Source organism: Leuciscus leuciscus, assembly GCF_965113295.1.
Source record: "Leuciscus leuciscus genome assembly, chromosome: 3".
NCBI classification, from domain to species: Eukaryota; Metazoa; Chordata; class Actinopteri; order Cypriniformes; family Leuciscidae; genus Leuciscus; species Leuciscus leuciscus.
The window spans coordinates 20,785,660-20,811,480 of record NC_138727.1 but is presented as its reverse complement, the minus strand read 5'-3'; the positions used below and the strand labels follow the sequence as shown (position 1 = coordinate 20,811,480).

Below are 25,821 nucleotides of genomic sequence, written 5' to 3'. Positions count from 1 at the left end.
CATTAAACATATGTCAGGCTTTTTCAAACGGGGTTTTGTAACTAGGGGGTTCGTAAATAAATGAAAAGCTAATAATTAAATCTTAAAAATGTTACATTTAAAGAGTTGTTTTTAAATAAAAATAAAACACTAACTAAAAAAAATATTTTACTAGTTTATGCTGAGTGGCCTCACAAGCCGTTCTTGTGTGTGTAATTCCACAAAACTCGAAGACTTTCTGAATGTATAGGCTTGAGCAATATAGCTTTTTTTTTTAGAAAGGAAAATTTAAAAGATAAAATTAGGAGAATTAGGAAGATTCTTTAAATTATGAATCATCTACTGCCGTTTTGTGAAGTGACCATGTAATCAATAAAAAAATAATAACTGTAGGCTTAAGTTTATAACGAGTATTTTAAAATCGAATTACAAGTAGGACTTGTAACCTATTTCATTTTAGGAATCTGATTACATAATTCAGATATAATTACTACCCACCAGCACCCTTCAGAAGTCATTCTGCTGTCTAATGTGTTGCAAGAAACATTTCTTATTAATAATGCATATGGCATCATGGTTTAAACCGTTCATTATTCAAACAGGGCATCGACAAAAATGAACATGTTGTGGAGTGTGGACACACCATTTAATCCTTAAAACCTACTAGTATCTATTTTCATTAAGTACAAGTGCTTATTCTTTAGGTACTAGTGCCTATTCTTTAGATACTAGTACCTTTTTAAAAGATACTAGTAGTTACTCATTAGTTATTTTTTTAGAGACTGGCAGCCTACTCATTCATTAGATCCTAGTAGGCCTATACCTATTAAATAGACACTACTTATTAATTAGATTCTAGTGCCTATTAAATTGGTACTATAGCCTACTTATTTATTAGATACTAGTACTTATTCATTAGTTACTAGACCTTATTATTAGATACTAGTATGTATTCATTATATACTATGCTTATTTAAATAGTGACTATAGTAACTCTTTTTTAGTTCTTACTGTATTCCAATTGTGACTAGTATGTATTTATTAGATACTAGTAGTTATTCATTAGGTATAGCACTTATTTTTTAGATACCAGTACCTATTACTAGATATTAGTTCTTGTTCAATAGATACTAGTACTTAGTCATTAGATACTAGGACCTATTAAATAGATTCTAGTTCCTATTAAATAGATACTAGTTCTTATTAATTAGCTACTAGTACTTATTCAATAGATACTACTCATTATTAGACACTATCTTTTGTAATTGTTACTAGTAACTATTATTATTTTACTTGTCACAACTGTTTTTTTACTCGTCTATGTTATGTTATGACTAGTCAGAACGGCCACTAGAGGTCAATTAAAAATTTTACTAGTAACATTTGGAATAAATACTAGTATCTAATAAATAGGTACTAGTATCTATTGAATAAGTACTAGTATGAATAAGTACTATTATCTAATTAATAGGTAGTATCTAATGAATAAGTACTCATCCAAGTGGATGCTGCACATTGGTGGTGGTTGAGGAGATTCCCCACTTCTATGTAAAGCGCTTTGAGGTCTCAGAAAAAGCGCTATATAAATGTAACAAATAATAATAAATAGTATCTAATGAATAAGTACTAGTATTTATTGAATAAATAGTACTACACAAAGAATAACAGCTAGTATCTAATAAATATGTACTAGTCACAAATGGAATACATACTAGTCAGAACTGAATAGTTGATATCTGAATGACAGATCCCCAGAAGTCAATGGCAAAAAATAAAAAATAATAATTTGTTACTATAGTAACAAAAGAATAGTTACTACTAGTCACTATTGAAATAAGCAATAGTATCTTATGAATAAGTACTAGTATCTAATAAACAAGTACTAGTACCTAGGCCCTAGAATGTAATGAATAACTACTAGTATCTTTTAAAAAGGTACTAGTATCTAAAAAATAGGCACTAGTACCTAAAGTATCTAATGACTTATAACTAGTATTTATTGAATAAATACTAGTATCTAGTAATAGGTACTGGTATCTAAAAAATAAGTACTAGTATCAAATATATACAGTATGTACTAGTCACAACTGGAATACATACTAGTCAGAACTGAATAGTTGATATTTGAATGACAGATCCCCATAGAAGTCAATGGCAAAATAATAATAATTTGTTACTAGTAACAAAAGAATAGTTACTAGTCACTACTGAAATAAGTACTAGTATCTAATGAATAAGTACTGATTCTTGAGAGTCGGGACAAAACATGTCCCACATAGAAAAGTCTAATTTACAGCAAAAATTAAGAAATTTAGAATTTGTTTAAATGTATGGTCTGCGGTTAGAAGGTCCATGTTTTTGCACTTGTCCTCAGCAAGAGGTCACAATATTAACCATCCCAAAAAACTTAAAAAAAGCTCTACAATTGTGAAAACATATATATCAAATAAAAAATAAGGGGTATAAATATAAAAAACAATGCATGAAGTGAACATCAAACAATATTTTCCATAAAAATCTGCCTATTAAAGTTGTGTCCTCAGTTTCTGTCAACTCCGTCAGATTTTTTCATAAAGCTCTTTAAATCAGGAAATAGCATGGTCAGCTATATCCCTGAGGACCCCTTTTCATCTCCCTGTCTGTGGTGAATGCAGCACTACCACACATGCTCTGGTACATTTTACATTTTTTTTTTATATTTTAGACAAACAATGTCAATATTCCTAAGGTCACAGCTGTACCATGTCAATACCATCTTTCTGTTAAGATACTTTTTTTTAAACCATAGTGGATTGAATTTAAGCATTTTAGTGAGGTTATTGGGACAGCTAGCAAATGAGGAAAAACTACCTAGCTGCAGTGTACAATACATGTTTTGGCGGGAAAATACATGCCCTTACGTCAACTCCGTCAGGTTCTATGTCTGACGGAGTTGACCTGTAAGCTGACGGAGTTGACAAATTCACCAATAACCTCTTAATGTGCGAATATAATATTATTTGTGAATATAGTGAAGGGTTAAACTGTTATTTCAGGGTTTTATTTACACATAAATGCTCATACATAGCATGCATTACATTATTTAACCATACACATCTGACTTGTAGAGAACGGGCAGGCAGTGGTCTGCTTATTATTATGTAACATGTAACTTTGCCAGCACTTTAATATATATTTATATATGTAGAGACAGAGATAGAGAAATGAGAAGCCAGTGTAGGGCTGGGCGATATGGCCAAAACAAATGATCACGATAATTTTTTTTATATCAGTCGATATCGATAATTATCACGATAAATGTCAAATCTTTATTTCTTTAGAGTTTAAAGGCAGATTTTTGCTCCCAAGTGAAAGTTGTAGAAAACAGAGTGTTAATTGTGGTTTTAAACTACTCTTTATTGTCAGAACATATCATGACAAACAGGTGAACATTTCACCAAACTGAGGTAAAATATTCGAACATTTTTTGTCAACACCGTCAGATCTTCGTCAACAGCGTTGGATGTATGTATGTTTTTTTGGGGGAAAAAATATTCTTCCTTCAGTTTATGTTGTTTTTGTAATAAAGGACCATCTGATCTACATGTTTTATTTATTTAAGGAATTTGTTTGTACAATATTGAAATTAAAATCAAAGTTTGAAAATGCAATAGAAATCTGAGTTTTCAGAATAGTGTGAAATCACAACTTAAGTTTATATATTGGATTTTTTTTACATATCAGAGTAACTAAACACTATTACAATATACTTCAGAACTTTAGATTCTTGTTGGATTTGAAGAATTAAAATTGTATACTTTTTAGTGTGTCTGACGGAGTTGACACAAATCCAGTTCTGAAGGGAAACATGTTTATTTGTTAAAAATGTGTTTTTATTTAGAACCTGTTCCTTTACATGGTTAAATAGCTAAGACCTTTCTCTGCAGAAACATATAACTCTAATTGATATAGTGTGTGTTTTAAAAAAAAGTTTTTTAAAACGTGTTTTGTCCCGACTCTCAAGAATCAGTAATAGGTACTAGTATCTAATTAATAATTACTAGTATGATATCTAATAATAAGTATAGCCTAATGAATAAGTACTGGTGGTATATAATAAATACGTACTAGTACCAATTTAATAGGCACTAGAATCTAATGAATAAGTACTAGTAGCCTACTTAATGGAATAGATACTAGTATCTAAAAAATAAGTAGGCTACTAGTAGTAGCATGAAAATAGAGACTAGTAGGTTTTAAGGATTAAATGTTAAAACGGCTTGCCATACACCCAGAGGCTGTTAGCATGTGATCATTGCATGCCATGCATAATGCATATCTCAAAATAACTATTATTCACAATTTAAATAGTGATGGGCGTTTTCGAAACACTGCTTAGTGAAGCTTCGGAACCTTTGTGAATCTTTTCGAACCAGTGATTCGGAGCTCGTATCAAAATGCAAGAGTCATGTGATTTCAGTAAACGAGGCTTCATGACGTCATAACTGTTTAGAAATTTCAATGGTTCAATTAACCAAACCAGTTTATGGTTTTTACATTTTTACAAAATTGATCTCTGATCGGTTTTATACATTTGTGGATACACACATTTGTATAATACAAAGGAATAATTGTTGTCTCTTATTGGCCCTGATTAGCCAAGCTCTCCATAAAAAAAAAACAAGAACAATTTAGTAACAACAATTTAATAAAAATAACACATTTATACCGACATTTCATATTTAATGGTATTAGATTATTTTGTTAATTGCATTTAATAGATTACACTTTCAATAAAACATTTGCAATGTATTTACTGCAGTTTTCGATGCATTTACACCATTCTGACCAGAAGGCGTCACCAGCGTGTTTGGCGTTCAGAGAGCTTCAAAACAGTGAATCGTTTCCATAGACCCATCAGCGGCGAGAAGATTTTTGGACATTGTGGACATATCAGGAGAAGAACTAGATAATACGCTGAGGAAAGAATTTATACCATCTCAGACCATAGAGTATGACATATAGAACGGGCAGTGAACTTTAGGGTGGTCACTGTAAATATACTGCACTGGGAAAACTATTTAATTCAGTAGGTGGCGGTAATGCAACACTTTGGATGCCAACTGCCATAAAACCCAAAAAGAAGAAGAAGAAGAAGATAGACCCATCAGTTTAAACACTTGATACTCCAGACCAGTTGGTGGCAATAGTGCGCTTTGGTCGCCAATAAACATCACAACAAGAAGAGGAGCACAGTGTTTGTTTACCGTACGTGTAGGTTTTTTTTAATCGTTAGTTTCATTTTTCTGGATGTGCTCACGCAGAGTGGGAATTATAGTCCTAAATTCACGCGCAATTAAAAGTATATTGTTATTTATTTCCTTTGATTTATTTTTAATTATACAGATTGTGGCTGTGTAACTATTGTACATCTCTCTGATTTGTGGAATGCTAAATGGCACAGTGACTATAATAACACTATCGGTATCTAAGGATGTAAATCCATTTATTTAGAAAATAAGAACTCTGTGTTTACCCATTACTGATTTGATCTAGTCTTGATCAGGCTTCTTTGATTTAATCATTTGCTGTTAATGAATTTATTTCAGAGATAATGTTTAGCTGCCCATATAAAGCAAGACATTTAACTGACCTAAGAATGAGAAGGCATTTAATATTTTAAAGCTTTTATTCTTTCTCTTGGTTTTAGTCTCAAAGACATGAGCAGCAGCCCCATCAGATATTTCCTCTTTAGCAGATATTGTGTTAAAGATGAACAAACCAGTCTACTTTACCAGAGCTAAAGAGGAGGAACATCTCTGGATAGAAAGAAAGAGAGAAGACAAGCAAACACTTTCTGGGGAGGAGGCCAGAGACTTCTACCAAACCCTGCTACAAGAGAGAGATGGAGAAAGGCCAAAAGAGGGAGAAGCAGCAACCATAAGGAGAGTGAGAAGAAGAGCAGGTAGAGATGGAGATAATACGTAGATTGAGAATTATGATCACAGCATCTAAAAAATATTGTTTGATTTTGATTTTATTTCCTTCCCAGTTCTCCTGGTCACAACTCAGCTGAAGTTGGAATCCTTTTTTGCATGATTTAAAAGTATTTAAAGTGGTCAAATGAAAAATGTAGTTATCAGCTGGCACATTGTTACATTGATACAACTGATGATTGAAAGTAAAAATAATAGTGGTGTTATGAAAATATTCTGTAACACTTTTTTGCAAAAAAGCTGATAAATACATGACCACCAATATTTACACATTTATTATTTATAAAAACTGATAAGAGTCAGCTAACCATATATTATTCCCTAAATATGTTAGCACCTGCGGCAACCAGTTACGCTTTAAAGACACAGTACCAACTAAAAGCAGGAAATGGTCATGAAAAACTAAACTTTGACAGACCTAGTTTCTATAATTTATTCTGAATGTCTTTGCATTTTGGCAGGGTGGGAAAATGAAAGAAGGAAATAAAATCATAGGCCTAAACCATGGTATTGCTGTAATTGCTCTTATTACTTCATAACTGTTAGAACATTCAAACTGAAATTTTCCATTTGAGCTTTGACTACAAGCATATATGTTTAAATTATATCTTAAAGTATGATTCCATAAATAGATGGCACATTTTTTTAAGTTGCATTGATATTTGTCACAAATGTATTTATATAATTATTGGCACAGTGTGGCTTCTACTAAACTGCCTTTTTCATAAAACTATAATCTATAGACCTTATGTAGCCCTGCCCCTTTTCAGCGCTGCGCTCTTTGTTTTCTGTCTTCCGGTTTGTATTTGCACAGCATAAAGGTAAGATCTTACAGATCTTATAAATTAACCGCTTGATTTAAAATCTTCCCGGTCAACTGACATTTTTTAAGACATCCGCTTCAAACGTTATAATGCTCATGATAACTTTTGTAAACTCTATAATAAGTAAATCCACTTCACCCGCTAATTACTCTTCTATTTCATTGTTCCAGACCGCCAGAGATGGTCAGTACATGGTGGAAGGAGTCGTGTCTCATGCATCACATCAAGAATCTCGTATTAATTCAGTTACACGTGACTTTGACTTAATGGAAGCTATTTCAGTTCTGACTACGTCACGGTCGGTCTCTTTGTCATTCTTGCAAAGAGATCTTGCTCGAGTGTACACAGCTCTTTGGTTGGCATTTGTTCCCTGTTATAGCTGTGTCTCGAGAAAGCAAAACAACATTGGATTCGTCGTTGGTTTCGTTATTGGATTTATATTGGATTTTAAATTGTTTTGGACCCATTAGTTATCCAGGGTCTTCACTTAACGCGTGTTCCTGTCAGAAAAATTGAGGTGAGTGTTTGTATTAGAACTCATTGGCCGTAGATGCACTCATTGGTAAACCAGGGCGTCAGTCATTGTGTATGGTTACCGTGACAACCAGTTATTGCACCTATCATTGCAGTACCATATTCAGCTCTGTTAATTAACCCATTGGTTTACCAGGGTTTATTTTCTCAACGTGTAGGTGATATGGCTGCCTCATGTACCACATGTTCAGGTCCTGTCTGTCTAGGCATCAAGCATCTCAGGGAGGCCTTTGTTGATCCTTTCCCAGAATGTAATTTGATGCCTTTTGAGGTTAGGCAACAGACTGGCCTGAAGTTCAAAATTCATCAGCACCAGCCAGAGCAAAGGTTCAGAATGGTAGTAAGCGTTCAGCTAGCAAAACTGAAGGGCCTCCAAGGAAGAAACAGACCACATCTACGACACTATCCCACCAGGTGGCTGAACTATAATGCTGTGCAGGGCATTCAAGCTCTATTGACAATGTAATTTCCTTCTGCCACTCTGAACGTAAATGAGGAAATGGGGGGGATCTGTATCTACAGTACCTCCTCATTGCCCAGGTTCAAACCAGCAGCTGAATGTTCCAGGGAGGAGCTGGACACCTTGTCTTTTAGCAGCATTGGATTCATTAATTGCTCATGAGCAGGAGTGTTTTACACCCTTAGAGGAGACTTCATCTTTACATTCTCAGTCTCAACACTCTCCCACCTCTTGGACAGCTGTAACACTCTGTTCACTTGGACCAACATCTTCCTGTGTTGGATCCTTCAAACCTATTGGGTCTTCCGGTTGCATGGCCGGAGGACTTCCAGATACCTTGTTGTCCTGACTTTAATGATGTGGTCTTCTCTGCGTTTCGCTCAGCTCCGTCATCCAGGCTGGATTGAGTAGCGCGCACTCTAGCAGCAATGGCCGAAGCCCAGGAGAAAGGACTCAGTAGTATGCCTCCTTTAGAACCATGTATTTCTTCCTTGAAATCTTTAATCTTCCATTGGTATCTCCAGATGAAGCCCTGAATCCGCTCCCCCAAACCGCGCAGGCGTACTGATGACTTATTGGAGCGTATTTATAACACTGTCTCAGGGTTGAGTCGTGTGGGGAATTCAATGGCTCATCTGTTGCTGGTGACGCTTCTCAGCAGGCCTTTGGATCGATTGCCTTCTCCAGTGGAAAGTCTCTTTGGCCTATTACGCAGGCCAGGTGGCAAGTGTGCTTTGCTCAGTCCAAGCTTTCAGCGGCATGCCGTAACAACCTTCGTCAGTTACCTCTAGCAGCAGAATCCCGATCTCAGCATATTGGGCGCAGTGTGAACCATCCTGCACTGACTGGACTGGACTGGGCTATTGTCTTCAGTTCCGTCACAGACCCCTAGTGAGCACCCAGGTCCATTCTACAGTGGTCCAGGACCCTTGTCAGTGCCCTTGCCCGATGGAGGTCCAAAACATTTTGAAGGATCCGATAGAGCCAGTAGACCCTCACATCCACCCCGGGGGATTCCACTCAAAATATTTTCTTGTCCTTAAGAAAGATGGGACCTTTATGCCCATCCTGGACCTCAAGAGCCTCGACCGTCTTCCTTTCTGCATGTTACAGATTGTAGATGCCTGGGAAGGACTTTGATATATGGGGCAGTTGGGACCCTCAGTTGGGGGCACCTCACATCAAACTCCTGGAGCTGTGGGCAGTACTCTTTACCCTAAGACATTTCAGGCAGGAACTCTCAGGGAGACACATTCTGGTAAGGACGGACAATACCACAGTGGTATTTTTAAACAACCACCAGGAAGGCACGAGGTCCCTACCCTGTCTCCAGTTGACGAGAGTGTTTCCATTGTGGGCAAACAAATACTTCCTGTCAGTCAGAGCAGCACACATTCCGGTTGCTGCAACAGTGTGGCAGACTCACTTTCCCGTTCAAGGCCGAAACCAGTGGAGTAGTGTCTGCACAAGGAGGTTGTCCGGTCAATCTGGATAATTTATGGAACAGCAGCCGTGGACCTCTTGCCAGCAAGGCAATGACACATTGCCTGTTATGGTTTTCAATTGATTGCCTTATCAGTATAGTCTTGGACTTTCTGCAGTACTTATTTGACACTCTCCAGCCACTCTTAAGGTGTTTGTGGCAGCCCTGTCAGCCCATCGAGATCCTATGGGGCAGGTGTCAATCAGTGTAAATAGGCTAGTGGTGGCTTTTCTTAAAGGAGCTATGCGGCTTAAGCTTAGTGTGGGATTTGCAAGGGATTGCTGGACAGTTGGAGAGTCCGCAGTGTCTCAGGTGGGGGCCAGAGAGCAATCAAGTTACACTTTGGCCAAACCCAGCTTTCCAGCCCAAGGTATTGTCATCTCAGTTCACAAATCAGCCTATTCAACTGGAGGCATTTAGAAAGGAGGACAAAGCTGTGGCTACTTCTTGGGCAGCATTACGTGGCGTGCCCCTCTCAGAGATATGTGTGACAGCCACATAGGAATCATCTTGCACGTTCACAAGGTTTTATATGCTTAATGTGGCTCCTATGCCTTTGATTGTCTTCCCTGTGTTGCCAGATAACGTTTAAGTTATTTTATCCTCGTGACTTGGCTGTATTCATCTTCCTTCATGTACTGATCGTCTGAAACAGTGAAATAGAATGCTGGTTACTTGCGTAACCGTTGTTCTATGAATGGTGGAAGACTGCCGGAGTCTCTAGTCACTCTGATTGAGAATGACTAAGAGACCGATCGTAACGTAGTCAGAACTGATATAGCATCCGACCTGTCATCGGTCATAGTCACGTGTGACTGAATTAATACAAGATTCTCGCTGTTATGTATGAGATGCGACTCCTTCCACCATGTACTGACCATCTCTGGTGGTCTTCCACCATTCATAGAACCATGGTTACGCAAGTAACCAGCGTTCCAGAGCAATCCCATAGTAATATATAGAGCTACTGCAAAATTGGAAGTTTAAACACAAAATTTTAAAGATGGCTGTGGGCGCATAAAGTCTAGGCTATACAGTAATTGTGACCTTCAAAATCCTATACAGTATGAGTAGTCTTCATTAAGAAATGTAATCTTTGCATTCCTTCAGAGTTTAAAGGGGACATAACACACAGTTTCTGCCAATCTCATGTTAATCATAAGTACCTAATAGATTAGTATTGCATCCTTCATATCTCCAAAGAGTCTTTAGTTTGATCAGATTTATAAAAAACAGATACAGCTGTACTGCTTCTTTCCGAAAACAGTTGAGCTCTTGGACGCATGCCGTGCAGCACTGCAGACGACTTCCGTAACTGAAATGAAGCACATTGATGGGCGTGCTCTTAAGCCTGGAACACACCAAGCCGACGGTCGGCTGTCGGGCAGTTTTTGTGCGTCGGCTGACTAAATTTTCTCAGTGTGTTACGCACGGTTCCGCGCCGTCTGCAAAATTGGGTCCTCGTCTGCTTTTTTCCGGGCGATTCGACATGTTGAATCGGCATCGAGCCGTCGGTGAAAGAGGGAACTCTGATTGGCTGTTCAGCTTAGTGATCGAGTCAGTGCACGAGAATAATAGCAAAACAGTGAGCAAAGAAGTCAAAACGGTACAGATAGAAGGCTGTTCTAATGTTACATCATCTTACTTGAGTGTTCCTTGGTGAATGTTTCAATATTAACACGAGCGGAGTTGAATAAAGAAAGTTTTTAGCAGGATTGATATTCAAAACGGTAAGCATACACTGTTTTGTTTATGGTTTGTGTATCTGCAGCCTGCGGCATCGGTTTCCCTTTTTGAATGACGAATATAGATGAATATATCTGCAGAAATAGACAGTTGTCTCATTTACACGCAGGCGCAGAACGCGCATTCTAGCTGACAGTCGGCTGTAGTTCTCTCGGTGTGTTCAAGTGCAGCTTTTTACCCCAACATGAGGCAGCAACACAGTCGGCTTTCATCAGCGCTAGTTCGTCGGCGTTGGCTTGGTGTGTTCCAGGCTTTACTCTCACTCTGGTTGATGTGTGCGTGCGCTTTTCCAGGAAAAGTGCCCATACAAGGAATTCCGCCCTTCATACAGGGCTATACTCAGGAAACTTATACGAACCCTGATGGAGTGTATTTTGGCACAGAATAATGTTCAACTCGTATTTAAAAATTTTGGCCATGTTTAGCAGGAGAATCCAACTCTTTAACAGTGTAAATAAGTCAGTATGCATGAAATAGCATTAGACACCCCTTTTAATTTATAATAGTTGTAGCTGTTTAAGACATATTATTCTACAGTTTTATCATGATAACCCATTATCTTTTGACATGAGGACCCAGTCGAAGAAGAAGAGAAGCACCAAGACAAGAAGCTTCTTATGTCCAACCGGTCAGGACCTCAGAGCGTGATGGACACAAACTTCTCCGATATGCCCAGGAGGGCAACATTCGGGCCTTGAAAGACCTCTTGCGGTGTGGCTGCGATATCAACTTCCGTGATGATTTTTACTGGACGGGTGTGATGTGTGCAAGTAAGGCAGGAAAAACAGAGGCTGTTCGGTTGCTTCTTCAACACGGCGCTGCTTGGGTGGGAGTAGTGGACAAACAGGTGCATAACATTCAATTATGAAAAAATCTCTCTGCCTCTTCCTTTTTGAAAAATTAAAGTGGTGGAGATAAGGATTTACTTTTTACTTTTTTTTCCCATTGGCTTCTACTTATTTGTTAACAATTTGTGAATATGGTCAGTTGATTAATAGTGGAGTGATGATATAGATCAGATTGTACTGTTGGCCATTCTAACTACTAAAGTACTTTGATGATTATTTGATCTGATTGTAATTATTATGCACTTGAAATATCAGTCACACAATAACGCCCCTGGAACAAGACTTGTGTGCATTATTACTTATAAGTATAGTAATACTAATATTATTATTAATTTTAAGATGTTCTCTTTGGGAGATTTTTAATTAGCTGTAGTTAAATGGATGGTTTAGATGTTTAAAAAAACTAAAATGTGACTTCATTAAAGGAAAAAAACGAATCAAATTTGCGTATCACAGACTTTTATAACACTACCAGTACTTTTAAGGCCAATTCAAGGACAATAATACTTGCGATAACTAAGTATAATTGCGGTAACTATTCAAATTCTATGACAAAAGAACTTTTCAGAACTTTTTTTTTCGTCTAATGAACTATAAAAGCATTGACAGCTAATCAGAATCATTAAATAGCTTGATCATTTAAAGCAGCAGATGACATAACCTTTACTATCATTTATATACTAATGTAATTTTTATTATTATTTTCAATTACCTGTTGTTTTTATATTTTATATTTTAAGATTTAATTTTAGTTCACTTTTTAGTAATTGTATTAGCTTTTGTCATTATTATTATTATTATTATTATTTATTTACAATTAGTAATTTTAGTGCTTATTTTAGTTTGTTTTTCATCTAGTATTTATATTTTATTTTATTTCATCTTTATTTCAGTTTAAAATATTTGAAATAGTTTTAGTTTTATTTAATGATATTGACACTGAATACGTCAAAAAAGAGAAAATGTGAACATTTAACACAAGGGCAGTGAAACATTTACACAATACATTGTTATTCATAAAATTTCTTTAAAAATAGTTATATGTCTGTAAGCTAAACTAATTAAGTTAACCTATATGATCCCTAATGGAAGTAGTACTGCTACTTCAAACACAAAATCCTGAAACACTATTGATGTAATATTTTGCAAATTATTTCCTAAACATTATCTCTGGTTATGTGTTGTTTTGTCTCATTCCTTTTAGTTTTATCTCCTTCCTTTTTTCTTTCTCTCTCAGGGCAGAGATGCTCGGGATCTGGCCCAGCAGGCAGGTCATCAGGATGTAGTGAGAGACCTGGAGCAGTTTAGCATGTCAGAGACTACAAACAGACCTACTACAAACAATGCAAACAGGTTAGATGGTTTACAGTTATAACTTAGTGTCCAGATGTCTAAACACAACAGAAATTCACACTTAAATATAGCAGTTAACATTATCATTAACATGCATGTTCTTAACCCGATTTTGTGTAAAGGTACACTTTTTTTTTTTCTTCTTCAAAATTAACAAAATTAAAATGAGTCAATACATCATCATTCCTTCTTCCATAAAATGTTTTTGTCTTAGTCTGATTAACTATGGTAAGCCTATTATAAGTGTTTATATTTTAGACCTAGCGGGTATTTGCATACATGCGTCACTCGCCTGTAAGTGTCTCTTCATATCTGTAAATAGTAAAAAGCTGCTCTGGCTACTTTGACACGTGTGTATGAGTGGTATAGGTTACTTGTCACAACAAGCGACAAGTTTGCTAGTTTGATGGAGCATGCTAAACGCTAAATCTCGAACCTCCGGGGAATCACCCGTTTAAAAAAAAAGAAAACGAACAGAGGAGAGTCTGCTGACAAAAAGAGAACGCAACTGAGCTCGCAATAAGAGAATCAACATTGGCTTGGCTTTTATCCATTAATGAGTATATAGGCACTGTAACGTCTTCAGTTAGTCAGCTTGGATCCTTTCCACCTAAGCTGGTTTTTATCTCTTAAGCCTAGTAGTGAATGTTTTAAGAGCAGTAGGATAACCATATTCATCCGCACAATCAAGAACAGCCGAAGCACAACCAAAACAATGTTCTTTGTTTGTCAAAATTTAAATAGTGTATAAGCCGACAATGCATGTGGTCATATTGTGACATAGTTAACCTTGCCCCGCTGTCGGTCAGAAACCTTGTATGACCAAAACTACTACTTTTCAGGAAATTGAAAAACACTATTCTTTAAATAATTAAACACTGTGTTGTCAAAGCTGATATTGTGGCTTTTTATATGATTATATACTTGCATTTGACCAAAATCAAGCTCAAATTAAGTTACGAAGTTTTTGACCAGCGAATATCATGTTTTTGTCCGTCATTAGAACGGCCGCATCTGAGGCAATAAGTGCATCGCATTATGTTTTCATCAAGTTGCAGGTTATAAAGTTTACTGTTGCTATGTGTGCGCAGAGTCATTTGGCCAAAGTCTCATGTTATAAAAGATGAAGTGCTATGCACAGGCTATTTAAAACAGTATTGGCTATGACTCTACTGCAAATGCTAGACTATGACACTCTTCTTTGCTCCTCAAATACATTAGCCATATATATATATATATATATATATATTTTGTTTCTTGAGTAAAGAAAATGTTGTACTTATTTAAACGACAACCAGTTATTTATTTATTCTTGCACTGCAAAGAACCAGAGACGGCGCAAACTGCATGCAGCACTTCTTTGATGATAGAGGAAAGGTGTTAGCCTGGTAATACCAGACTCTGCTACTTCACTTTGCTTCGTATACAGAGTCTGGAAGGGCATAATAGAGAAGTGTTTTCTCTCTCGCGGGGGGCGCTTGTCTGAAGTTTAAAATCATTGGTTACCCGTAAGCCAATCACATAACGTTTGGTTATGGCGTGTGTTATGCGCATGCTCAGCCGCATCTAACTTCCACTGTAAACGCATGTGTGATGCAAAAACTAAACCATCGAGCGAAATACCGGAGTGAACATGGCTGTGAATGACTTTTGGAGATTATGTGAAGTAAATCTACGCATCCACGGTACAATCAGCGTCTACGTCACGGCTCTCAGCCTGCCCTCTGTTCGTTGATTGGCCCGGCTGTTTTCAGGCCGGTGGAAAACTGAAAGATAGGCTGCTATCTCAGACTGACTACAGGAGCGAAATGAAATTAGCGGAAGTAGGAAGTCTGACGTAGTCAGGCTAGAAAGGTGTACCGTAAGTTTGAAAAGCAAATGGAGTTACAAGGTTTAGTCACAAGCTCTTTTTAATACTTTTCATTTGTTAAAAATGTGCAAACCCCATAGATAGATGTAAAGGGTGACCAATAGTAATACATTTATGAAAAAAAAAGACGAAATATGGTGATACAGGGTTTCTGCCCAACATTGATGATATTTAAAATTGTATTAATGTATAAAGTAATTGACTTACAGAGTTTTAACATTAGAGTGAAATAATTATTAATAATAAAAAATATCTTCTCGTTGTAATAATACAAAATATTGCTTATTTATTTAACATAAAACCTTACATAACAATTGGAATACTCAGTCACTTCCAGGGAATAAGTCTTGTAAACAGTTTACTTGCATTGGCGTTTATTGGTTTGCATGTAAACCAGGACAATGGTTTAATAAAATAAAATAAACAGATTTTTAGGAGCTATCAGCATATCAATGTGATTGTACAGTAAACTTGCTCAATGCTGTGCTTTTTTCTTTTCTTTTGTATTTTCCCCCATGTATAACACATGTATTTGACATGATGTTCCATTATGTTTATTAAAAGTTTTCACTAAAATGCTGTTACATTTAATAAGTCTAAGTTTTTTTATATACCTATTTATACTTATGTGTGTGTGTGTCTGTTTCCACAGTGTTCATTCTCAGTGGTGCAATGTGTGTGCTGTTGATTACACAGACAACACTGAAGCACACAACAGGTCCACAATGCATCAGTTCAGTGAGCTCCGCCCCCCAGCCACCCCTCAATACTGTCTGCCCTCTTCCAGCACTAGCTATAAAATGATGCTTCGCTTGGGGTGGGACCCCTCCTCTGGTCTTGGACCTGTCCACTCTGGCCGCAAAAATCCAGTAAGCACAGTACTAAAGAGAGATCAGGCGGGACTGGGATATGGTGTGACCCCACAGCCTAAAGTCACTCACTTCAAGGCCAAAGATCCTCAGGCAGTGCAACACAAACATAAAGAAAAAAGACTGAGACAGGAGAGAGAAACAACCCTCAGTGCCAAACAACTTGACAGGAAAGAAGAGAGAGAAAAGAGATGGGAGAGAAACTACCGTTCTTCATTTAACTTTGACTTCTGAACTACCATGGCTCTTGTGCGGAATTTCGTAACACAAACATTTTTATTTTTCAGTGAAATTCAGTGGTCTTTTTACTTTTCTGCTATAACTGAAACTTGATCTGTTGAACAAACTGCAGCTTTGGCAGTAACAAATTGTATTCAGCCTACATGGAACACTGTAAACATTTCTACTCTTTTTCCATTTCTAGAGGACAAAGTGGTTGTCTGACAATAAACAGGAACTGGATGATACTTTATGAAAAAAAAATGTTTGTCAACAAATTATAATTACATAATTATATTAGAGCATTTTAAAGCTTTTTTTTGTGTGTGTGTATTTAATGCAATCAATCTCAAATTTTTAATTGTCATCTTTTGAATTCAGTTTTAATGCATTCATAATGTATATATGTATATAAAAGTATAGTTTCAAATCCAGATGTATGTACTTGCTCATGACACTCCTCACACATTAGTTTCCTAACTTCTCTTTTTTCATTATAGTAAAACTAGGTGATGATATGCAGTGGTGGACGAAGTACACATACCATGTACTTGAAGGTAAAATATTACTCAAGTAAAAGTAGAAGTGCTGCCTTTAAACATTCACTTGAGTAAAAGTACAAAAGTATTTGCCTTCAAATATACTCAAGTATCCAAGTACAATGATTTTTTTTTTTTAAATGTTATGGCTATAATGTCCTATTATCATTTTTGTCACAAGACTCTTGCTTAACTCAGTCTACATAAAGACTCTAATGTCACTATTGGCACACCAATCTATTAATAAAATGACATTAATTAGTCAGACAGACACTGATGTCTATAAAAAATTTCATGAGCCCAAAAATTTCCTTTAGAACTAAATGAAATAACAGGACTTGAGAGCAGGCAGTTTCAGTTTAACATTTATTTGTAACAGTAATCCAAGTTTTTATTTAAACTTAAACTTGCAAAACACAGGTTCACATGAGTTTTCCTTTAGGCTACTATATCACATCTGAATGTCTCTGTGTATATGTGTCTTCGCGCTTAAGGAGAGAAAATCTGATTAATGGCCTTTTTGCGCGACTTAAATAGGCTGACTTAAATTTCACCCTCTTTGGCGGGCTAAAAAGCCATTTGTCTGGGCAAGTGCATAGACATTAACCAATCAGGCTCCAGTATTCGGAGAAAATTTTGTTTCCCCATATGCGTCAGAGACTGACGCAATGCGAGTGAACCGTATCGAAAGGGAATGCATTATTAGCACTGTAGTAACTAGGCCTAGCCTACTATTAACTAGCAAGAAACTCGGATTAACGAATTAGTAAGTAATAGCACTTGAATGAGGTAGTTCACTATTAGCTAGTCAAAAACTGCTATTTTTTTCATACCTCCCTGTGAACTCAGAACTACTAGGTTATATAGGCCTACAGGTTTATAATTAATATGAATAATACATTATTTTTTACTTATAAGTCAAAAGTTTACAATGACTTTTGTCAATATTAGAGAGTTATCATGCTTTTCACAGTAGAATACTGATCCAAATAATTAGTAATTCCTTCTGAAGGATTTGGTAATACTTGAGTAACTACTAGTGAATTACCATGATCTTTACTTTAGAATTAATTATACATTATGCATTATTCATGTTAATTATTATGAACCTGTGTATAGTAGTTCTTAGTAGTCCTCTGGAGGTATGAAAAAACAAATAGTAGTTACAGATGATAATAGTGAACTACCACATTTAACTGAGCGCTATTACTTACTATCATTTGTTAATAAGAGTTTCTTGTTAATAGTTACCATAATTTTAATAGTGAGTTAATAGTGAGTTACTCATTTGTTCCTGTGTAGTTATATTGACTGAACAGTATTCCAAAGTGTTACAGAATTTTTGATAAGCTTAGTAGAAAAGGTAGAATCTATTCTATTCGGTAAGTTTTTACTTTCACTCCCACTTCGGTAAGTTTTTACCTTCGCTCACAATAAATGTTGTGGGAGTCTGTAATTATTTACAAGTATTTTGTCATCAAAGCGCAGTACATCTGGGTTTTCCAAAAGTCTCCAACATCAAACATCACTGCTCTTCACCTTTTAAAATGAGTAGGCTAAATGTAACGCCATTCTTAAACTAAGCTATTGTAATGTTATTTTTACTGTTGGCTTTCAAAAAGGTTTTAAGTCAGGACACCAGAGTTATCCTAAAGTTAAGTTTTAAGGGTTTTTTGTTGCGATAGGTTTCTTCTGTAATCATCTTTTCTTATCTGATAATATTCAACTTGTTGGTCAATTATATAAAGAAGGACAGTTTCTCTCATATAAAGAATTTCTCTTGTTTTAAAATACCAGTTTCTCAAAAAGAGTTTTCTATTGTTATTGGTTTGATTCCATTGGGTATACTCGTATGTTATTTAAGGGTGCATTTGAATACTTTTTCTATGAGTTGACCTCATTTGATGTTTTTGAAACCTTTGTTGGCAAATTTTGTTTTTCATTAACCTCCAAAAGTATTAATAGAGTAATTCGCACTCTTTTTTAAAAAGTTGTTACTACACAATGGCCCGGTTTCACAGACAAGTACCACCACACAACCCTGTACAAAAGTTTACCTTTTTTTTTTTTTTTAATGACTGTGATTCTTACATTATTATGCTGTCTGGCTTTGCTCATTGCTGATCACCATAGTGATTAAATGACAGGAAGGAAAAGGCAGAGTACAGCCCTGATAAGCTTTCCTGTATATATTTTTACCCCCAGTTTGTGGACACCCTGCAGTTTTGTCATGTTTAACCAACCTTAAAAATACCAGGCATCTTGAGACGGTGAGTGCTGCCTTTCTCAGTTTCTCTTTGTTTTTTTTTCAATTTGTGCTTCTTGTTAATTTTTCGCTTCTTATTTTTTTTAAGGGTTTGTGCTTTTGTTCTGTCTGTGCTGAAAATAATTGTATTTGATATATATTTGGCAAGCATATATTTACCAACTTTATTTTTTAGTTTGTTCATGTTATTGTCCTTTCCCAGACTTTCCCGTGCACATACGCCAACTGATACAATGGGTAGTTTGCGGTTTCCTGCATTTCTCCTGGTGCTCTTGTACACTGTAAGGTCTCCATTGAACATATCCTCACTACTTTAAACTGTTTAACTTGGAGAACTCATCAAACTTTGTGAGGCATAATCTTTGATTTTATTTCTCTCTAAATTTCTTGTGCTTTCAGACTGTGGTGCAGATAACTGAAGAGCTGATTCACGTGAGCATGTTTCCTGAAGCTGCAGATTACTCATTCTACAGTTGTCGGAAAGAGATGCTGCAAATGGTCACAAAAGCTGGAGGTTTGCTGCAGACAGAGCTTAACAAAAATAAAAAATTTAAGAATATGTGGAAAGGTAACACAACATGTGAGAAGGCCATTCCAGAGGCTACACCGGAGCACATGACTGCACTGAAGAGCTATGTTGAAGCTAAACCGGCATTTCGTAAAAAATTTAAGGAGTTGCTTCACACCAAAAGCGGGAGCAATTCAACTTACCAAGATATGTTTCCTTTCAAATCTCTTTTCTTCCTGCTGACAGATGTCATGCAACTCTTGAAAAGCAATTGTAATACAGTGTACTCTTACACAGAGGAGCAATATAACTTCGAAATTGGGGACAAAGTACGTTTTGAGAGTTTTTTTCCAGCATATACGGAATATACTGATGCAACCGAAGATGCAGCAAATTATGACACCATTGGGACTGTTTTCACTATCTTTTCCTGTTCTGAGATCAACCTTGATAAAGTGTGTATATCAGATGATACAGATCTGCTAATACCACCCACTGAAGTTTTCACAGTTAGGGATATCAAGAAGACTGTTGTTGATGATAATGAACAGTATATAGAGATCAACTTAATGCATTCACACATGCACAGCTCATCCAACTGCAGTAGCCTTGTCAGGTAAGAGAGAGAGCGAGAGAGAGCAGTTAAAGGATTAGTTCACTTCAGAATTCAAATTTCCCGATAATTTTCTCACCCCCACGTCATCCAAGATGTTCATGTCTTTCTCTCTTCAGTCGAAAAGAAATTAGGGTTTTTGAGGAAAACATTACAGGATTTTTCTCCATGGACTTAAATGGGTTACAATGGTTTCAATGCAGCTTTAAAGGGCTCTACACGATCCCAGCTGAGGAATAAGGGTCTTATCTAGCGAAACAATATGTCATTTTAAACAACAAAAAAATATATAGATATATATTTTTTAACCACAAATGCTCGTCTTGCACTAACTCTGCGATGCGCCAAGCATTACGTAATCACGTTGAAAGGTCATACGTGTTTCGGTTCAAAAAAGTAGGGTAGGGCGAAAAACGCCATCTAATTTTCTCCTCCAACTTCAAAATCGTCCCACATAGTTGTTTTACCTTTAATTTATTTATTTATTTTTGTAAATGGCGTTTGAGTTAGTCTTTGCACGTTTGCTTTGTAAACACTAGGTCCATACTTCTGCCTATGTCACGGGTGACCTTTCAACGTGATTACGTAATGCGTGGCACATCGCAGAGTTAGTGCAGGATAAAAAGTATAGAAATGTTTATTTTCTTTATAAAATGACCGATCATTTTGCTAGATAAGACCCCTAGTCCTCGGCTGGGATCGTGTAGAGCCCTTTGAAACTGCCCTGAAACTGCAATTTGGACCTTCAAACCGTTGTACCCCATTGAAGTCCACTATTTGGAGAAAAATCCTGGAATGTTTTCCTCAAAAACCTTAATTTCTTTTTGACTGAAGAAAGAAAGACATGAATATCTTGGATGACATGAGGGTGAGTAAATTATCCGGAAATTTTAATTCCGAAGTGAACTGATCCTTTAAGATTTATTTGATTGAATAAAACTCATGTTGAAATACTCATTTCTAATAAACTGAGCATAAGCATAAAATAAACCTACTGACTTGAATTTTCTCTTTCTGTCTAAAGCATGTCTGAAGAATCTAAAGAATCTAAAGAATCTGAAGAATCATCTTCAAGTTTCCTGAGTTCCAGTTCACTGAGTCTGATGGCTTCATTACTCATTATGTACTTCCACATGCCGACTCTGTAAAATACCTTGTATGTTCTCAAAAATGCACAAACTCATGTGGAAAAGTAAAAGCGGCATTCCTTTTTTTAATGAATTTTATAAACACATTCACTGTTCTTGACTTATAAGGAAGAATGTATCACAATAATAGATTGCATTGTTTCAATGCATATTATCTGTTCTAATCCTTATGCCTATAATTTACACCCATCTAAATTTATATAATAGGCCTATAATCTTTTTAGTAAACCTATTATGTGCTTTAGTGTTTTTGACATTTCTTTGAAAGTCTTTATTCCATAAATATGTTTTACATGCATAAAAAGTATTGCAGAGTTTCTCAAAATTTGCTTTCAAGTGTCATATATGCTGTTCTTCATATTTAGGCCACCATTGCAATTGACCTCACATGACTTGACAGGTGAACTTGTATGTATTCATGGGGTACAATTCTAGACTAGAACTTCGAGACGAAAATATTAAATGTTTCTTGTCTTCGTATGTTGTGTTCTGTGTTCTGTCAATGTCATAAGTTTTACAATTACCAGACTTAATAGTTTTAGGGTTGGTGGAAATCATCAAGTCATCATCAGGAGTCTTTTGTTAATCATTCAGACTTTACTTCAGAAAGTGACTTGTTCAAGTTGCGGTGGGCAGTTTTCCTGGAGCACAGTGTCACAGCAAACAAAAATATGTTCTTAGAATGTTTTGCTAACATTCCCATTAAGTTATGAAAACATTCTTTCTGAATGTTTTTTAAATGTTCAAAACTTCCATTTTAATATATTAAGAACTTTCATCCAGGACTTGAACCGTGGACCTTCTTGCTGTGAGGTGACAGTGCTCTGAGCCACTGTCCTGCCCTGTTTATATTTATGTTTATATGAATTCAAGTGATAAAAATAGATCAGATGTAAGCAATACATTTCTTACAGCCAGAGTGTTTACATTTTTCCAAAGTATATAAGATTCTAAGTGCATTCAATATTTGAATAACAAAAATAACAGATATGACTTTACTTTAAGATTCACATTTTACTGTAGTAGTACACTAAAAGTCTCTGGGAAGTGCACAGTCCAAAACATAAATCATAAAGAGCAAAGCTTATATTTTCTAAACCAAAAACACAACCCCACCAAGTTAATCAAGGGAAAAAAGAACACAAACTCAAACAGCAGACTTTTCAAATCTATCAAAACACGTGGAAAACAAGAAAAAGAAAACACCCAAAAATTGTGTCCTGTGTATATGAACTATTCCATTTGGAGTTTTTAACATTGTCATTTTACAAAATGCTACATGATGCTTCAGGCTGTAGAGAGACCTTAGAGTGTGACGCTTGTCTGCAGAGTGTGGATGTTTAAAAATGGAGTTGAATGGGGCTCATGTACAGAGTTGTGAGTAATGAGGAAAGACATAGAGCGAATTTAGTTCAGAATCAGTTGAAATGCTGTTACAGAATGGGAAGTTCAAATGCCTGATTGCTTAGAGTATAATGCATAGGTTCAATCCCAGCTAAAAAGGAAAGTTCCAATAACAGTTCCCATAACTTTCACTAATGTTCTTTAAAAGTTATGTAAATGTTAGGACAAATCATTCTTAAAAAAGAAGAATCATAACATTTTCAAAATGATAGAAAAGGATGTTCCTCTAATGTTCACATAAACCAAGAAAAAACATGGTAACACTTTATTTTACAGTGTCCTTGTTACAAATGTTACATGTAATTACCATAGTAATAAAATAAATTATGCATAATTACATGCAACTAACCCTCAACCAAATCCTAATCCTACCATAACCCTAAGTACATAGTTGCTTAATATTACTTAGTACTTAAATATATAATTACACTGTAACAATGACACCTTAAAATAAAGTAACCAAAAACGTTTGTTGCAACTCATAATGTAATAAAGCATAATGTAATTATAGCATAATGTAAAAAGCATTACATTATTATTGTAATAAAATGTTCATAATGAAATCATTTTCTCAAAATGTAATAAAATCGTGAGTTAATTTTGTAATAACAATTTTTACATTATGAGAAATGTATTACATTATAAACATTGTCATATTGTCATAATTGTAATAGCTTTTAAAACTTACAGCCTATGCAATGCCATAATTGTAATTGCAATGCCAACGCATAATTGTTTAACTTATGTGCTGGTATTGTCTGAACTGTGATTACATTTTAAGTTGCTACAGTGTGTTCATAATGTAATACATTTCTCATACAATAACCTATTACATTATGTAAAAAAATTGTTACTACATTAAAAAAATCACTATTACATCACAAGCTCAAGATTTTATGAAATCTATGAAATTATTTCATTATAAACATTTTTATTACATTAATAATGTAATACCTAATACATTATACTTTGTTGTAACATTACGCTTTGTTATTACAATTATGAGTTGCTTTTAATACATTCAAAAACTGGACGCTTTGAATGTTTAAAAAAAAAACATTCAGAAATAACGTTTTCAACTTAAAGGGGACATATCATGAAAATCTGACTGTGTCTCTTAATATGGCTGCACTCCACTACTGGTTATTTCTGAGATTTTGGATGAGAGGGATTATTTGCATGTTTTGTTATTGTATCCGAAGCTTGTGTAAAGGATCGGTAGTCTTTTGAACAGAGGCGGGGAACAGCAGCTCATTTGCATTTAAAGGGACACAAAAACTGCATTTTTGCCATTTTATATCGCCTATTCTGGAAGCGATGCACATCTCCAAGTCTGAGGTGCGTGTCTTGGATTAAGGCGATCGACGCTCGGTGGCGTTGTAAAAATTCTAAAACCCTGGTACGTTTAATCGGAGAATTGAGGCCTCTCACATTCCAGCTAATGATGTTAATGTCGCCCATAAAGTAAATAAATATAAATCAAAATAATTCGTGACGCTACAGCCAGCATTGTAAACATGTCCCATGAACTTTGTTCTCACGCTTTCTCTCTAAGAGAACATTCAGCAAGTACAAATGACATCATAAGGATGTTCCATGAGCTTTGTACTCAGGATTTTTTTTTTGATTAACTTTTTATTGAAAGTTAACAGACATAAACATAGATAAAACAGCACTCAAACACTGACCGTCACCACAATAATAATAATAAATAAAAATAAATTAATTAATTAAAAAAAAGTCAAAACCAAGGGAAACATATGTACACACTTAATACCAGTAACATAAAAGACAAAAGAGAAGATGGGCCCATAAAATTAAAAAAGAAAACAAATAAACACATGTTATAGTCCTCTAAGGAGCATATTCAGTTCAACAACCAAATATCCCCAGTCCGACACAGTTTGGGCCCGGTTAAATCTGGCTGTTGAGTATTCTAAATTAGCCATTGATTGCACATTCAACAACCAGTGTTTCAATAAATTTATCTCTGAATTAAACCAATATTCTAGAATTGTTTTTTTCGCTGCTGTAAAACCACAAAATAGCATTCTCCTATATGTTACTTTAAAATTCAAAATGGTGTCATCATTTAACAAACATAAACAAGGATCTGGAACTATGGTAGTCCAGAGTATTTTACCCATAATGTCACACACATAAGTCCATAACGTGTTCACTTTCGCACATTCCCAAAACATATGCAAAACTGTCCCAACAGAATAACTCGGACATAAAGTGCAATTGGGAGTTGATAGTAAACCCATTCTATAACGTTTGTAAGGAGTGGCATATGATCTATGAATTACTTTAAAGTTGATCAATTGATGACTTAAATTTCGAGATGTGTTATTTATATTTGACCAAATCCTGTGCCAGTCTGGTTGAGTACCTGTTTTATTGAGCTCCCTGTCCCAAATCCCCTCAATGGGTAATATTTTACTATGTGAATTTATGAGTGCATTGTATATCTTGGTAACCCATCCCCGAGCGCACTGGCTGTTGTTAAACCAATCTGATAGAAAATGAGAGTCTATTTGAGCATCACGCTTAACACCACAAGCCATCAATGATGAACGTAATCTTAAATAAAGGAAAAATGAAGAACCTGGGATGTCAAACCTCTGCTGTAATTGCTGGAAGGAGAGAAGGCCATTATCATAATATATATTCCCTAAAGTGTTAATCCCCCTTGACGCCCAAGGAATAAATATAAAGGGTTTTCCTGCAGTTAAAATGAGTGGGTTGTTCCAAAGCGGAGATAATGTATGATATTGTGGCACATCACCAAGAAGTTTCTCTACTTTACTCCAAACTAAAAGGGAGTATGATATTATGTTTCCAAATCTTTCATTTAATTTCCGATGCTTATGTTTAATATATAAAAGATCCTGCAATCTGTGGGGTACTGCTAGTGCTTCCTCTATTACCCTCCAGGGCACCATGGAGTTCTCATCCGCCCAGCTACGTAATGCTCGAACTTGAAAAGCCCAATGATCAAATTTTAAGTTTGGGAGTGCCAGTCCACCTTCTAACTTAAGGCGTTGTAATGTGGTTGATTTAATTCTGGCCCTTTTGCCATTCCACAGAAACTTTGAAATCATGGATTGGGCTTGATCCAAAAAATTTGAAGGGGGAGAGGCTGGGATCATGAAGAATAAAAAGTTGAACCGGGGCAATATA

At 35.8% G+C, this 25,821-nt stretch overlaps 2 protein-coding genes across 4 annotated transcripts; both read left to right on the top strand.

Moving 5' to 3' along the window:
- Positions 1–5,127: 5,127 nt before the first annotated feature.
- gpank1 (G patch domain and ankyrin repeats 1) lies at positions 5,128–16,215 on the top strand. 3 transcript variants are annotated; one of them, XM_082165681.1, is made up of 5 exons: positions 5,128–5,226; positions 5,669–5,923; positions 11,574–11,848; positions 13,087–13,202; positions 15,725–16,215. In XM_082165681.1, the coding sequence occupies exons 2-5, from the start codon at positions 5,731–5,733 to the stop codon at positions 16,173–16,175; spliced, it is 1,035 nt and encodes a 344-aa protein (XP_082021807.1). In that variant the 5' UTR covers positions 5,128–5,226; positions 5,669–5,730; the 3' UTR covers positions 16,176–16,215. The 3 variants fall into 3 exon arrangements, with proteins under 3 accessions (XP_082021807.1, XP_082021808.1, XP_082021806.1); XM_082165682.1 differs by having other exon boundaries at positions 5,171–5,232; XM_082165680.1 differs by having other exon boundaries at positions 5,179–5,320.
- Positions 16,216–16,365: 150 nt separating this feature from the next.
- On the top strand, positions 16,366–21,714 carry LOC309495815 (ecto-ADP-ribosyltransferase 5). Its single transcript, XM_082165689.1, has 5 exons — positions 16,366–16,717; positions 18,905–18,969; positions 19,168–19,246; positions 19,365–20,089; positions 21,111–21,714. The coding sequence occupies exons 3-5, from the start codon at positions 19,199–19,201 to the stop codon at positions 21,232–21,234; spliced, it is 897 nt and encodes a 298-aa protein (XP_082021815.1). The 5' UTR covers positions 16,366–16,717; positions 18,905–18,969; positions 19,168–19,198; the 3' UTR covers positions 21,235–21,714.
- The last annotated feature ends 4,107 nt before the right edge of the window (positions 21,715–25,821 follow it).